The sequence below is a fragment of the Rhinolophus hipposideros genome (genome assembly GCF_964194185.1).
Source record: "Rhinolophus hipposideros genome assembly, chromosome: 4".
NCBI classification, from domain to species: Eukaryota; Metazoa; Chordata; class Mammalia; order Chiroptera; family Rhinolophidae; genus Rhinolophus; species Rhinolophus hipposideros.
The window spans coordinates 48,044,551-48,059,314 of record NC_138050.1 but is presented as its reverse complement, the minus strand read 5'-3'; the positions used below and the strand labels follow the sequence as shown (position 1 = coordinate 48,059,314).

The window sequence follows — 14,764 nt, the reverse complement described above, 5'->3', positions numbered from 1 at the left end:
AAGGGACTCATCATGAGTGAACCAGTACACGACCTTGTCCTAAACTGATTATACGCTTTTCCATAAATTTTTTGATTTTAGACTCATAAAAACCCCACATTCTGTTCAAATGAGGACAGATCAGTACCGCCCTGAGTGAGCATTCTTAGTGAGGTCTGGGCTGTTTAATGCCGTCACCCAGGGCACTGCGCAAAGAGGCGATGTTAACTCTAATCTTTCGAGTGGAAGACCCTTGGAACTCGCTGGCTTTTTCTAACTCCCTCACAACCCACGTAAGAGCTATAATTAGGTAAAAAGTACACGTCTGTGTAATTGTTTTCCAGCCATGTCAAGCTACTAATACCTGAGTTGAGTTAGTTCAGGTAACACTAGATAAACCCTGGAATCAGTGGGTCAGTGCATTAGACGTTTATTTCTCAATCACATAGAGTCCAGTGGGCCCCAGGGATTGGGGACAGGGGGCTCTACTCCATGTAGTCATTCAGGAACTCGGGCTTTCAGAAACACTACCTTCTTTAACATATACCTTCCAAAGTTGGCTAGCATTAGTATCCACACTGCAGGAGGAGGTCATAGATAGACAACCAGGCAGCTGCTTTTAAGGGCCAGACCCACAGGTGTGCATGTTACTTTTGCTCATATTCCCTTGGCCAGAACTCAGTTACATGACACACTAACTGCAAAGAGAGGGTGAGAAATTCAGCCTAATCTTTTATGGCTGGGAAAAATGGGGAAAAATTAATTTTATGTCTCTGTTACAGAGAGTGTGGAGAATTTGTTTCTAGAAAATCACCTCTCATCATTGGTGCATACTTGTATGTGGTACCTATATATCACCTATCTACCTACCTACCTGCTTACCTACTTACCTATCACTCTCATTTACCATCAGTGATAACAGAACGAGTTCCCTCTATAACATCTTCCAAAGCAAAGTGAAGATCTGGCAGCAGCTTGCAACTAGTCGAGTGATTGTCTCTCATCTTGCCCTTCTGAAAAAAAAAATCATCATCCTGAATCCGTCCTCATTTTTATTCCTGAATCCGTCCTCATTTTTATTCTTGCCAAATATTTTTAGAGTTGTATCTTATCTACATGTATCCCCAAGATGTATGTATTTTCATTTTAGTTGTTTTTGACTTTATAAAAAAGGTTCTCGTGTGTGTGCTCCTTGACTTACTTTTGTCATTAAGTATCAGATTACTAGGATTCATCCACACTCTGGTGTGTTGCCATGCTTCCTTCACGTTGTAACTATACCTCAGTTTATTCATCTACTCTCCTGTCGATACACATTTGGGCTGAGTGTACGTTTGGCTATTTGAACAATCATCATCCTTTACATGCCTGGTGCTGTAGATGAGCAAGAGTGTTTCCTGCCTGTATACTAGGAGTGCAGTTGCTGGGTTGTTAAGCTTGATGAGATAATCCTTTCAACTTACCCTCCTGTCAAAAATGTATAAAAGACCCTGTGTGTTCGCACACCTTCATCAACACTTGATATAGTCAGATATTTGAAGTTTTACTAATCCTTTCATTATTAATGAGCAAAATACACACACCTTTACATGCTGAGCTTCCCCTGGTAGCTGAATTCCCTAAGCTATCATTACTGTCACTACTTTTTGCCTCATCCCAAAGCACGAGGTGGCACCAAATCTCAAACCAACTCTCAGATTGGAAAAGAAGTTCCAACTGAAAGATTTCATGGGAGGAGCAGATATACACGTAGGCTTTTGTCAGTTTGTGGATGGGCAGCCCCTAACTCCACAACATTTTAATTCCTGTTTCTTCCCATCCTGGCCACTCCAGATACTTATACATGGACTCTACAGTTTTGCTGATTTTGGGGAAAGCAGCAGGCATATCAAGACCAAGTAGGATTCCTCATAGAAACCAAGTCTAGTTAGTGTGCTGTAGTGGAGAGTGGAGCAGAACATGTCTGCTGGCTGACAGACAGCCCATGCAGCAACCTTGGAGTATGGATTTAAATACGTACTAGTAATCGTTTTCCCTGCAGCAGCTCAGTCCATCTCTCACGTGTCCTCCTCTGCACTTGGGTACAGGTGCAGAACTGTTCCTCCTAGCCCTGGATGTGATAGCCGCATTTAAATCTGCCCTCAATCTGTCTGCTTCGGTAAGGGCAGTCTTGTGAAGATAAATCATGTAAACAAGTTACAGTAATGGAATACTTATTTATAAACTGTGTATTCAAAGACTTGTATCCACTGTTAAAAAGAAAGGTCTTGTCTTTCAGCTTGTTTAGGAAATCCACCCGTCTTAAGCAGGCGCAAGTGGCTAATACACTAGAAAGCGGGGAATCCATGTTGGCATTCTCCTGTAAGTGGTGAGGGGAGGACGGGAGGCTGTTCTTTAAAATATGAGTGGCTTTTCCACCTGGGTGCCCAGCCCTTTAGTTTGATGGAATGAGCAACAGAAAAACATAAGAATGTTCTACTCCCCCATTATTCTTCCTTTCCTCCCCTCTCTGTCTTTGTGGGCTAGTGATCTCTTTTGTTTTTCTCTGCCTCTGGCTTTCCTCCTGTGTTGGGTGCTCTGTTTTTGCTCTGACTTGAAGTAATAAAGCAATGGAAAATCCAAGCTCTCTACCCACCACTCATGTCTCCCCTCTGAAAGTCTAAAAAGAAAAAGGAAATGTTTCTGACCCACTGTGACTGGCGAAGGGGCTGGAGTTTACCCATTAATATCCTACAAATGCAGACGGTGTTTTCCCTGACAAGAGTGTTCCATCACGCTGCCCAGACCTGTCAGTCAGCCGGTGTAGTTGAGCTTGCTGCTTTATTGCCAGGGCTCTTCCCAAAGAGGCCTTTGAAAAGGCCTTTTGTAAACCCAGGCAGAATGGATTTCATTTTTTGGAATACCTACTGGCTTTATCCGCCTCGGTGCACTTCCCCAGTCCCTATTGTTAGGTGGACACGAAGGTTCAACGTTAAAATCTTGGCAAGGATCACTAGGCTGTGGGGCAAGTAGAGATTCTAGAATGACATGTGGGAGAGCCAGGGCCATCGTCTATCAGTGGGTGTGAATATTTTATGTATGTGGAGGAGACAGGAATCCTGTCCATGTTTATGTAGAAATGGTGTATGCTGGATCCCAGTATGTGAACCTTCTCCTTGAGATCAGCACCATGCATCTAGTAAGTGCTCAAGAAAAATCCATTTAATGAGGAAGGGGGGATCCTAGTGAGGTTGCGTCATGCCCTGGACTTGAGCAGAGGCCATTTGCTGAATTCCATAAAACATCTCAGGGGTTGGAGTGTTCTGAAGCCTTGGGTTCCATTTATGCTCCCTGGAGTCTAGACTTCAGACTTGTACATCCAGACAAAGGACAAGGGGCCAGAGAGGAGAGAAGTGGCAAGGAACCAAGCACACATGCCTTCTCAGAGGTGGCAGAAGCACGCATGTGTGCCCCTAGTAGTTGGCCAAGCCCGGGGCATGTTTGCTGCTCTCCTTCCCAGATGTCATCAGGCTGGCCTGTGCCATATGTGAATGAGACTGACAGATATGGTTCCATGGCCTGGGGCCATGGGAGAGGCATGTGTACCCAGCAGTGGCAGATGCCTCCGAGTCAGGAATCACAGAGCTTGGTTTTACACGTGAAGAAAATGGTTCCATTAAAAGGCAATTATTCAAGTGGTGTGAGTCAGCTATGAAGCTCCTGGCTATGCCAAGCAAGAGAAGGGAGTGGTGTGCGGAGTTCGTTCTCTCTCTCTCTCTCTCTCTCTCTCTCTCTCTCTCTCTCTCTCTCTCTCTCTCTCTCTCTCTCTCTCTCTCTCTGTCTCTCTCTCTCTCTGTCTCTCTCTCACACACACACAGCTCAGGCTGGAACATAGAGCTCGCACCTGTATGTGGATAATGTATGGTGAGGAGCCTGGACTGCCAAATTCCTTTATCTGAGCAATGTCAGGAATGGGGACGGCAGCATCAGACCGGAAGAGTGGGCTCCATTTTGAGAAACGGAATCAAAAAGATTATTTAAGCTGGTCGTGTATTTGACCTTCGCTCTGATTCAGCCGCTTCACAGGAGGCTCCGGGTTCCCCTGTCTGGCCCACCCTATGGGGTGTGTGGTGAAATAAAAGAAAGTGTGTGCTGGAGCCTGCAGGCTGTGAAAGCTGGGTTGGGGCATCTGCATAGCTTTGTGCTGTGGCCTGCCCCCTTTCTCTCTCGGCCATGATTTTATGGAAGACCAATAGGCTTTCATTTCTGGAGTACTTGTCATGTTTTGTTTTGTTGTGTTTTTCCTCCCCCTAAGGCTGCTTGGTCTGCTGCCACGGCAACCAGCCCTGCATTACCTACCTCCATGTGGAGGGAGACGTGAAGGGGACAGGACAGTCCCTGCTTCCAGTCCAGCCTTGTGGCTCCTGGGCCTGAGTGGGGGTGGGGGGTGGTCACTGTGGAGATGTGTGCTGAAGCCACAGGTTTGTCTCTCAAAGCTTTCTCCATTTGTTGCTGGGGAGGCTAGAGGGGAAGGCATTTTAATGTGCCCTGGTAGGACAGTGGCAGAGGCTGAAATGGGAATGGAGCAAAGGTTAGGCCAGCAAAGGTAGATTCTGGTTCAGGAGTCCTTTTGCAAATGGAATAAAAAACCCTAAAGGATTACAAAGGAGCAGATCAAGGCTTATTTGTTTTGTGATGATAATGGGCCAGCCCTGGTTTTCTTATCTTTTCCCCCTTCTGAGCAGAGTTTCATCCCCTCCAATATTGATAAAACAAAGCAGAAGCAATTTCAATAGCCTTTGGGGTATTAATAACTTTAATATGTGGCTGAATTTAAACAGCAGTGACATGCCTCATGTCTGTTTCACGTTTATAACCAGGCGATGGATTTTTTTAACTGGCGGCATTTTTACTCTGCCATTCGGCTTGTCACAATTGAAGGAGACAGAGTGCAGTCTCTCCACACAGGGCGCTAGGACGCAGAGGACCAGAGCTACTGAGAGCAGTGGCTGTGGTGGGCTGCGGGCAGACATAGCGTGAAGGGTCCCCAACTGGATGAAGAGGAGACAGCCAGACAGGACAGAAAGGTGCGGTGGTGTTTGAGGGTGTCAGGCCAAGTGGTAGGGCAGAAGTAGGTACCACTCCAAGGATGAGTCAGGTCACAGAGCCACTGACTCTCTTGGTGTGCAGATGGAGGCAGGACTAGATTGGGGAGATGGCAGTGCACCCCAGCTTGGTTCAGATAAACATAGGGAAGAGCGTCTGGGCTCCGAGGTCAGTCACAGCTTTCAAGGCTACACCTGGACAGGAGAAAGGGCTCTCCAGGCCACAACATATTAATTCTGGGCAGGATGTCCGCCCTCAACTTTCTGTCTTCTTTTTTTTTTTTTTTAAATTTTATTGGGGTGCCAATTGTTAGTAAAGTTACATTGGTTTCAGGTGTACAATTCTGTAATGCATCCACTTTCATTTTAAGTATTGTTTTTATGGTGCTTATGAGACAGGGCTCGCTGTGCTGAGCTTGGCCACAGAGGCTGTGAGGGCTGTGCCGACGGGCACCGTCAGCCCTGGATACCTGACTGCCACTTAGGAGCTACGTGACCGTTGAGTGGTTACTCAACTCCTGAGCCTCGGTTTCTCATGTAGAAAATGAGGCTGGTGACTCCCTGTCTCTGAGAGGGAATTAAATCAGGTGGTTGCAGGCCCTCAGCAGTAAGCCTGGCTTAGGAACAGCACTGAATACATTTATAATAATAAAATAGAATCTGTATTCCTTCTGGGTCTGGAGCTTTCATGAGGGCCAAGCACTGCTGGGAGCATCTTTAGAGGAACCACAGTCCCTGATACTGGCCAGTCATATGGAGTGGCAGTAGGAGATTTAGAAGTTTTCCCCTGAAGGTGAGATCAGCTCTTTGGTCGAAATTGCCATGGGTCTTAAATACTATTTTTAAATGGCTAGTGAGGGGAGTGAGTGGGTGGAAAGTAGGTTATTAGTTTCATAGTGGAAATGCCCTATTTCACTATGATGACAGGATACCCACCAGTGGGGATCACCAAGGCAAGGGCTTCTCGTCTCATGGGAGTGGGGCCTAAGAGATGACATCCTGGGGAGCATGACTGCTGTGGATGTCTCAAGGTGACCACAGTGATTGGTTGTGGGTGCAGACAGTTGGGATACATCCAAGCTTTGGATGGCGTTTGCTTTCCTTTGTGTCCTCCAAGGAGCAGGTCACTGAGAGAAGAGCTCTAGTGGGCGAGAGAGAAGGTGGGATGCGGTTCTCATCAAACTGCTCTGTCTGCCAGTATCAGCAGCTACTGACCAGAAAAATAGATTTTAAACATTCATGAAACATGGGTTCTTCACAGGCATAAGGCCTGAGTATCAACTGGCAGTGGAATTCAGTGGAAAGGAGCCATTTTTATGGATGGTATTGTTAATACAAAAGAGGAAGCCTATGATGGCAATAAAAGCTATGACTTCAGCACACCAACTGTGTTATCTTCCCCCTTAGTGTGAATATGGATCTATTTATTTGTCTGATTAAATATTTATGGCATCCTTCTGAAAACGAGAATAAAAATGATACAAAATTAATAAAATTCATAATAATGGTGGTAATATCTGTTTTTGAGTGTCTGCCATATGCCACAGTCTTTGTTAGATGCTTTTTATCTACATTTTTTCTAATCCTCACAATAGCCCTGTGAGAATGTTTCCCAAATGAGGAAACAAGGGCTTAGGGAGGATATATAACTTGTTCAAAAACCTAGTTGGAGAGCTACCAACTTGGATTTGAACTAATGTCTTTTTCCTCTGAAGAGCCCCACATGGGTTTTGGGATATTTGAGTCAGAAGCTATTTTAACACTATCAAAAACGGAATGGAATGAAGAATATTACTCTTTGCCATGAAGTCTCAGGTTTCTCTGGATTTTCAGGCTGAGTTCCTGAAATCTGCTCTTTAGATGCAGAAAGAAGCAGAAAGGAAGGCTTCATATCTGCATCTGAAGATCCTGAATAGGCCATCCTTGCACCTTGAGAAAAGTTTTGAGACTTGGCTGTTCTCCCCCAGTCTCCCCTCTTTCCATCTGGGTCTTGAGCTTTGTGTACCCTTCTCCCCCTTGCATTTTGATGCCTCCTCCCTTTATGTTGCATAATTTTAAATTAGTCCCACTGATGCCCCTCGTATTTATCGTCTCATGCCTATTGGTGGTAAGATTTTTCTCTGGGCCAGGAAAAAGAATTAGCTTTTAAGTTAAAACTCATTTCCCTCCACCCTAATCTTCTCCATCCTTAAATGTTCAACTCTTACAGAACCTTTTTGAAGAGTTTCTTATAATGCTTCTTGTCTTCTCAAATCCTCTAGCACTTTTTAGCAGGCAGATTACACTTGCTGCCTGTGCGTTAGGTATTTGTGTGTGTGTATCTCTTCTCATTCAATAGCTCATGATGAAAGATAGAAGTTGTGCTTTCTGTTGTCACTGTGTCTCATACATAGTAGATGCTCAAAAAACCGCTGTTGAATAAATAAAAGCCCTTTTCTATATTTCTTTTATTTATTACACCTAGCTATACTTCAGAGTTTTGAACTGTCACTGCTACACCTGTAAATATATCTCCATCTAGAGACCTGAGGCAGCAAATGAGAATCTGATCAGACTCCTATTGTAATACTGTCTCCAACTCTACTCAGGGCTTCTTTGCTAAAATACAGGTAATACTATTTTCTATGAATACCAACGAGTGATAGAGAGGTTATTCAAATCTTCAGTGTTTGCTTTGGAATGTGCCGGGATGGGGAACACTGAGGGAGCTTTCATTCAGGTCCGTTTCAGATCCAGGAAATCAAACTTCTGCCTCCCCGTATTCTTGTCTCTCTCCTCACAATGTCCCAAGGCCTCAGAGGGTAGCACAGTCAGCACGTTTCTAAGGGGGAGGTCACCACATACTGACCAGTCCTGCCTTGTCTCTGGTCTAGCTGCTCATTCAGAACCGTGGACAAAGCTACATAAAGGTAGTCACGTTTGCCTTCCTTTTTCTTACCAGCTCACCTGTACTTCCTAAGGGGAAGCTGATAATCTGATTCTAAACAAGCCAGAGGAGGGGATCAGGTGGCAACCACCCCCTCCTTGGGAATTCCACTCTTTGAATCATCAATCGGTCCCTTTAGTTGTTTAAAGTGACCTACACAGAGAGAGTTCGCTTTCCTTGGAGAAAAGCCCTCATGCACAAACCAGGCTGACACTTGTCCACTAATTGCCTCCCACTGGAATCTAACTTGTTCGCATATTGCACTTGGGCCCCGTAAATTTCAGAGGTCTGTATTGTCCTTTTATTGCATCTGGACTTGTTCAAATCAATATTCTTACATACACACACACACACACACACATACACACACGCACACCCGGGTTTATATATGTATATAAAACAGGGTAAAAAAGCCATGATATTTTCTTCTTCCTTTGAATATTTTTTTAGTTTTATATTTTATATTCTGCCTTTAAAGCTATTTCTGCTTCACAGCTGCTTTACTGAGACTCAGACTCCTACGGGCCCCACTTAGTCCGACACGTACCTTGAATATCCTTTCACAGTGTTTGATTTCTGCAGTCGGTTGTATAATGAGGAAGGAGTGTGCAATGAGTTCATAGATTCCTATTAACCAGTTCACCCATGAATCTATTTTCATGCACTTCTTTATTAGAAATAGCAGGGAACATGATAATATTTAAACACAACACTTATAGGAGCCTCGCTTCAAAAATACACCTAATAAGTTTTCTTTTCTCATTTGGCATTTCAAAATGTTGTACTACATTTCTCCATCATTAGAATACTTTTTCTCCACTTGAATTCCAGGATGTAAATAGAAACCATTACAAATCACAATGAATATTTCAGATGGTCATATGAATTTGTGATTCTTTGCCCCATTTAGATCATATCTGTAGTGTTTCATTCTGTCATTGGCACTGCCTTTGAAGATGGCCCATAAAGAGATAGACACAGACCAAGATGATAAGCAGGCCAGGGAGTGGGAATTGATAGAAGAGAGCTATCTTCAAACACTTGAGGGAGTATATCTCATGAAAAAGGAGAGGAAAATTGTTCAGTGTTGTATCCAAAGACAGAGTCAATGAGTGAAATCTATAGTGGGACAGAGTTTGATTCAACCTAAATAGTAACTAACTAGAGTTGCCAGACTCTCTGGTACAGGTCGTCATGTAAGGTAACGAGTGTCAGGCACTTAGGTGAGGGACTGTAGGCTGACTGGGCTGTCTGCCAGGAATGACCCTTCCAGAAAAACATGTCTACTTCAGCTGTGAGAGTCAGTGCTCCTTGCTCTCTGGCATCAATACTGGTACCCAGGACATGAAAAAAAAAACAGGTATTTTTGTCTCTGAGGAGCAAAAACTATGAATCTTTTTAAATTGCTTAATACAAATGCCCTAATGGACCATGACAGCCAAGGCCAAGGTAGAAAGTGAGTTTGGAGTTGGTAAAGGAGGCATCCTTTTATTTCAGGCGCATAATTTACTTATGTGGCCCAGCTATTTAGATGGTTTCAAAAGTACTCAAAATGGGTCTTCATTTTGTTGTACTAATCAAGATTAATCAAGATGGCCAACATCTTACCAACATTAGTATATCATTAAAAGTGTAGTAATGATCCCTGTCAAATGAAGAGTTTTACAGTTTACATAGTACCTTCTCCTATATTACACCACTTGATATGTGCCACAATTCTTTAAGGAGGCAGGGAAAATATTACTTTCTCAATTTTTATAGAGGGAAACTGAGACCTATAGGGTTTAGTAACTCACCCAACACTAACATGGCATGTAGCATTAGACCTGGAATGGATCTAGAATATGGAAATTGGAATAATGCAATCTAGGCAGTATTTATGGCTATGCCAATAAGCGATGATGTGACTTTGAACAGTCTCATATGTAAAATGAGGGGATTGGGTTAAGATAATTCCAGGGTGCTCACCACACCCCTATTGTCTAAAATTCTCTTGCCTCTCCACACCACATGTTGTCTGGCACAGTCCTTACTTTTGCCTGGTAGGCAGACAGTAAAAGCTGGGTTTGTGGAATAGAGAAAAACATTTTGATGCGCAGGTGTGTGTTGCCAGAGCAGTAACATTATACTTCAGTGGCTCTAAGATACCTATGTGACAGAGCATTTTCACAAGCCTCAGACCCTTGGCTGCATTTCCATTTGGGGTTTGGAATTTGAGGATATGTTTATTTACTTTTGTGGGCTCGGTAGAGGTGGACTTTATGAATTTCAACAACCCTAAATGTACAAACGTCAGCAGAAATGGTAACAGCTCCATACTTTACAAGATATAAGCTTGTAAGGAAAGTTATAGTTCAGTATGATTTTATTTTTTAATTGTCTAAGTATAGCTGTGGAACCCCAAACTAGATTTCATATTGCTTATAAGGTTCTTGACAAAGCTAACTTACATTACTAGAAATGTAATACATATTCATTATAGAAAATATAAAAATAAGGAAAATTACATAGGCAATTACCTATAATATCCTAAAGAAAATTGCTATTAAAATTTTGTTAAAACTTCCTGGAATGTGTTCTATATACCTACACATTTTTAAAAACTCATTTAGTGTTATACTGCACATACTGATTTGTAAACATCTTTTGTTGATAATGATAAATTCATTATCATTTTGTTGATAAATTTTGTTGATAAATTTTTTCTTATTGTACTAAATATTCTTTTAAAGATGGATTTGGTTTGCATTTTGATTTGGGAGTCACATAGTATTCTGGTAAGTGGATGTGTCAAAATTCATTTAACCTATTTCCTATTGTTGGGTATATTGAATGCTTATAATATTTTGTTAATATAAAATCATATGCGAAAATATCCTCTCTCATAAGTCCTTTACAATGCATTAGATATAAATCTGATTTGTTAAATAGAGAAGACTAAAGCTGGGTTTCTATTTTACAGTACCAGCAACCCTAGTGGGCATTTCTGAGAAAATTACAAACTATACACTTACTATGTTTAATTGATAGGTAACACCAAAGGTTTAGGAAGAGCTCCTTCACTGCTGCCATCATTGCATCTGTTACTATGCTCTTGGCTTTTTCACACAGTTAATGACTTGCATAAACTTCAAAGCAGTGGACTCATTTTCTTTTCTTTTCTGTTGATTGTCCTTTAGCCTGATGAAGTCCTCCGACATCGATCAGGATTTATTTACAGACAGTTACTGCAAGGTGTGCAGTGCACAACTGATATCCGAATCTCAGCGCGTGGCCCATTATGAGGTAAGGACAGCTTTCCCACTCTGTGTTTTCAAATGGAAGAAAGAGTAACGTGGGTTCTGTTTGTAGGACTTGAGGGTACCCTCTTCTGGACTTGGGGCAGAATTTAAGAAGCACAGGGCTGGAGTCTAAGCTCAGGCTGGGAGAAATGTATGTGTGGGGTTGATAGTGAGGTCTGGGGACATCATTCTCAGGCCCTGGCTACTTCCCAGATTCTGGTTTTTAATTTGTGCCTTGGCCCATTGACTCAGTGGGCTTTCTCTGCTTATTAAATCTGTCACTGCTCATCCCTGAAGTTCCTGTCAAGGATACAGGGTGGGATACATTCCTACCAGCTATTCTTCTCTTCCATGACCCTGAAGCTAAGCTCAGAGGCCCTTTACTCCTCACTGTAGGGAAACATGGCAGCATCTGTGAGTGATTCAGTACCAAGTTCCCTCCACCTGATGGCTGCTGCCCTAAATGTGTTCCTCAGCTTAAAGACTTCCTCTGCAGAGTTAGAACAAAGTTTTAAAGCCCAAATACTCTTGAGAGACATAATTCAGTGGCTTTGGCTCTTTAGGATGGAAGAACAAAATGGCTGCTTTTTGGTCCTTTGTTGGGAAGAAAGGATGAGAAAAGAGAGGTTGGCTAGTGTTTGAGTAGGGAACAAGATGCAATGCATGGAGAAAAGGGGAAGCTGGGGGACACCAGATGCTGAGTGCTGCCTAGGGCATGTTTGCTTTTCAAGAGAACACCAGTGGGAACGGGCGTTTTCAAGTGTAGTAACTTGTAAGTAATTTTAGATTGGAGAGCTTAGCCAGCAATTTTCTTTTTGTCAGACAAGTCTGACAAACGCCAGTTGTCATTGTCACTCACCAAACTCCTCTGAGCCTCAGATTCCTCTGTGCGCAATGAACATAATAATAATAACATGCTCATGTACACACCCAGAATCACAATAAACTGACCCTGTGTACTCCTCAGGGTTTTGTGGTGACTGAATGAGATCTACTGAAACAGTACCTGTGAAAATGCTTGGGAACCTGTAGAGTGCCACCCATGCAAAATTATATTGCTTTTCATTATTAATTTTGTTGTAGTGATATTTTGTTGAAGGCAAATAAAACTTGTTCTTCAAAGAAAACTGAAAAATCAGCATCTGTGCAAAAAAAGTTAGTACATTTCTTTGTCAATAGGCAATTGAATATTAGAAGTCAATAGAAACTCAAAAGAATTACATAAATTAGAAGATATCTATGTTTTGAAATTAAGAACTTTCTAATTTTGTGGAAATTGATTTATAAACATATATGGTTTTGGTCATTCAATTTCCCCAGTTAAAATAAATCAGGGAATTTGTCCTTGCTTTGAAATTCTATAGCTTCCTATTAGTCCTTTATGTTCTCCCTTTACTAGACTTATTATATTCAGTTTTAATCATTTTCCTAGATTTTTGAGGACAGAAATCGAGTTTTATTCATTTGATCTCTACAATTCCTGGAACAATTCCTGGTATCATAGATGCTCAGTTAGTATTTGTTTACAAAAATATCCTGGTATCAATGTCCAGCACTGCTTTGTTGTTACCTGAGCTAGGAAAGTAATGTCAGAAAATTGAAAGCAACAAAAATATTTTTTAAAAGAAAAATATCTTAGCTGCTCAGTTGAGGATTTAGTTATTTGAACTCAAGTTTTCTTGTCATTATATGTACTCTTGCTGTGGCACAATTTTATTGGTTAGAGGATGTGTTAGTATTTGTTGCATGTAGCATAGATGAGATAGAGAAAAGAAAGCAATTACAATAGATCTGCAATTAACAGTGTTACACATCATTAAAACAACATTAAATGCATTCCCATTAACCATGGATGGGAACTCTGAATGTTTTCCTCCCTGCCTCCAGGCAGAGGTGGGCACTTCCTTCAGTGAGAAAGAGCATGTGTTACTACTGCAAAGCTGCCTGGAGTGTGCAGAAGGCACGGTCAGGAATGACATCACCTGCTGCAATCCCTGGTCGTCCCTCTTTGGTGAGGAGGCTTCCCTAGCACTTCTTCATCTCAAAGAGAATAGCTCCCATCAGTCAATCTTGAAGGTCCATTGAGAACTGATACTCTGATTCTATTAATCTCACCCCTCCCTCCACACACATCCTTTCTGCTGTAATTGCACATAGAGTGGATCTCTGAGTTCAAAGTCCCACTCAAATCATCGAAAATGTCACACTTATTCTCAATGCTCTATCACTGATTTATTGCTTTATTATGATTTTACTTCTCAGTTCAACCAGATAATATTCCTAGCTTCCCTATGGAGCAAATCAGTGACAATCCACTGTGTACTTTCTGCATGTCCAGCACTATTAGTGCTAGTTATTGCAGGGGATTCTTGAGCTAAATGAGAAATAAATAGTCTCAGCCTCCAAGAAGCTTATAAACTTCATTGGAAGGAAAAGCCACGGATAGTTCAGTGTGGTATAAATATGTGTGTGATCCTGGGAACATAATCTGTAGAATTCTGCTGCCTGCTCCTCAGGAGCTGCTGATCTAATTCAATATAAATAGCGTATTAGTTCGTCTGCCCAATTGGCTTTCTGATATATGCTATATCGTGCTATTAACTTTTTAGATATTTGCATATTCCAAATTCAAAAGAGTGAGCCATCACCAAGAACTATTATGGTCAAGAAAGATTTCTGGGGAATGTCAGGAATTTTCTAGGTCTCAATGGAGGGGTTAAGTTTAGGGGATGCTGGAATGAGAAGTCTTGGTATCTCCAAGAAGTCTTGGCTGGCTGGACTGGAAGATTAGTATAGGGAAGGGAGCCCAGACAGAGCATGTATAGGTAGGGTGGGGTCAGGGTGTAAAGAAAAGGAAGTTTGGGATTCTTGCAAAACTCTTTAGCCTTTGGGAGCATAACAGTATTATTGAGCATTTCTGAATGACAGTTCATTGGCTGTGGTAGAGGCATACTGTTGAGACAAGAACAGCTTTTCATATGACTTGTGCCATGAGATTAGTTGTGGTAGTCCTCTGAAGTAAGAGAGAAAAACACAGCAGATGGGTGAATGCATAACAGCTGCATGGCCTGTTTAAACTTTTGTATAGGAAGACAGAAAAAAACCTAATATATGTCTGATGGGCCAAACTCTTCCATGCTATACTTTTAAAATCGGTTTTTTGTTTTGGTATATGAATCCTGAGGTGAAAAAAAAAGGGCGGGGGCGGTATGTAAGGCCATTATTATTTTTCTTACTAACTAAACATTAATAACATGTTAATGTTTTGGTGGAAATTATAATTAGATTTTACCTCTGCTCACTGAATGAATAGTCTGAATTGATAGAACAAGCAGACACAGACACAGAGGGGGAAGAGCAAGCTTTCATCTGAGAGTGTTTGAATGTTACAGAGGTCAGAAATCGTTTCCCAGTGATGCCAAGTGAGTAGTCTGCTATAGTTTTAAGTGGCTAAAGGATAATTTTCTACAAAAGTGAAGAGCTGCTTTCAGGAG

At 42.0% G+C, this 14,764-nt stretch overlaps 1 protein-coding gene across 3 annotated transcripts in view; it reads left to right on the top strand.

Annotated features, from left to right (window-relative positions):
- The window catches only part of ZMAT4 (zinc finger matrin-type 4), a gene marked incomplete at its 3' end in the record, with an annotated part of 331,176 nt that overhangs the window by 62,443 nt on the left and 253,969 nt on the right, over window positions 1-14,764 (top strand). For all 3 annotated transcript variants that reach the window (XM_081045862.1, XM_081045864.1, XM_081045863.1), the window contains exon 2: window positions 11,169-11,274. In XM_081045862.1, the coding sequence (XP_080901988.1) occupies window positions 11,173-11,274 (102 nt within the window). In that variant the 5' untranslated portion in view covers window positions 11,169-11,172. The remainder of the gene's footprint in view (window positions 1-11,168; window positions 11,275-14,764) is intronic.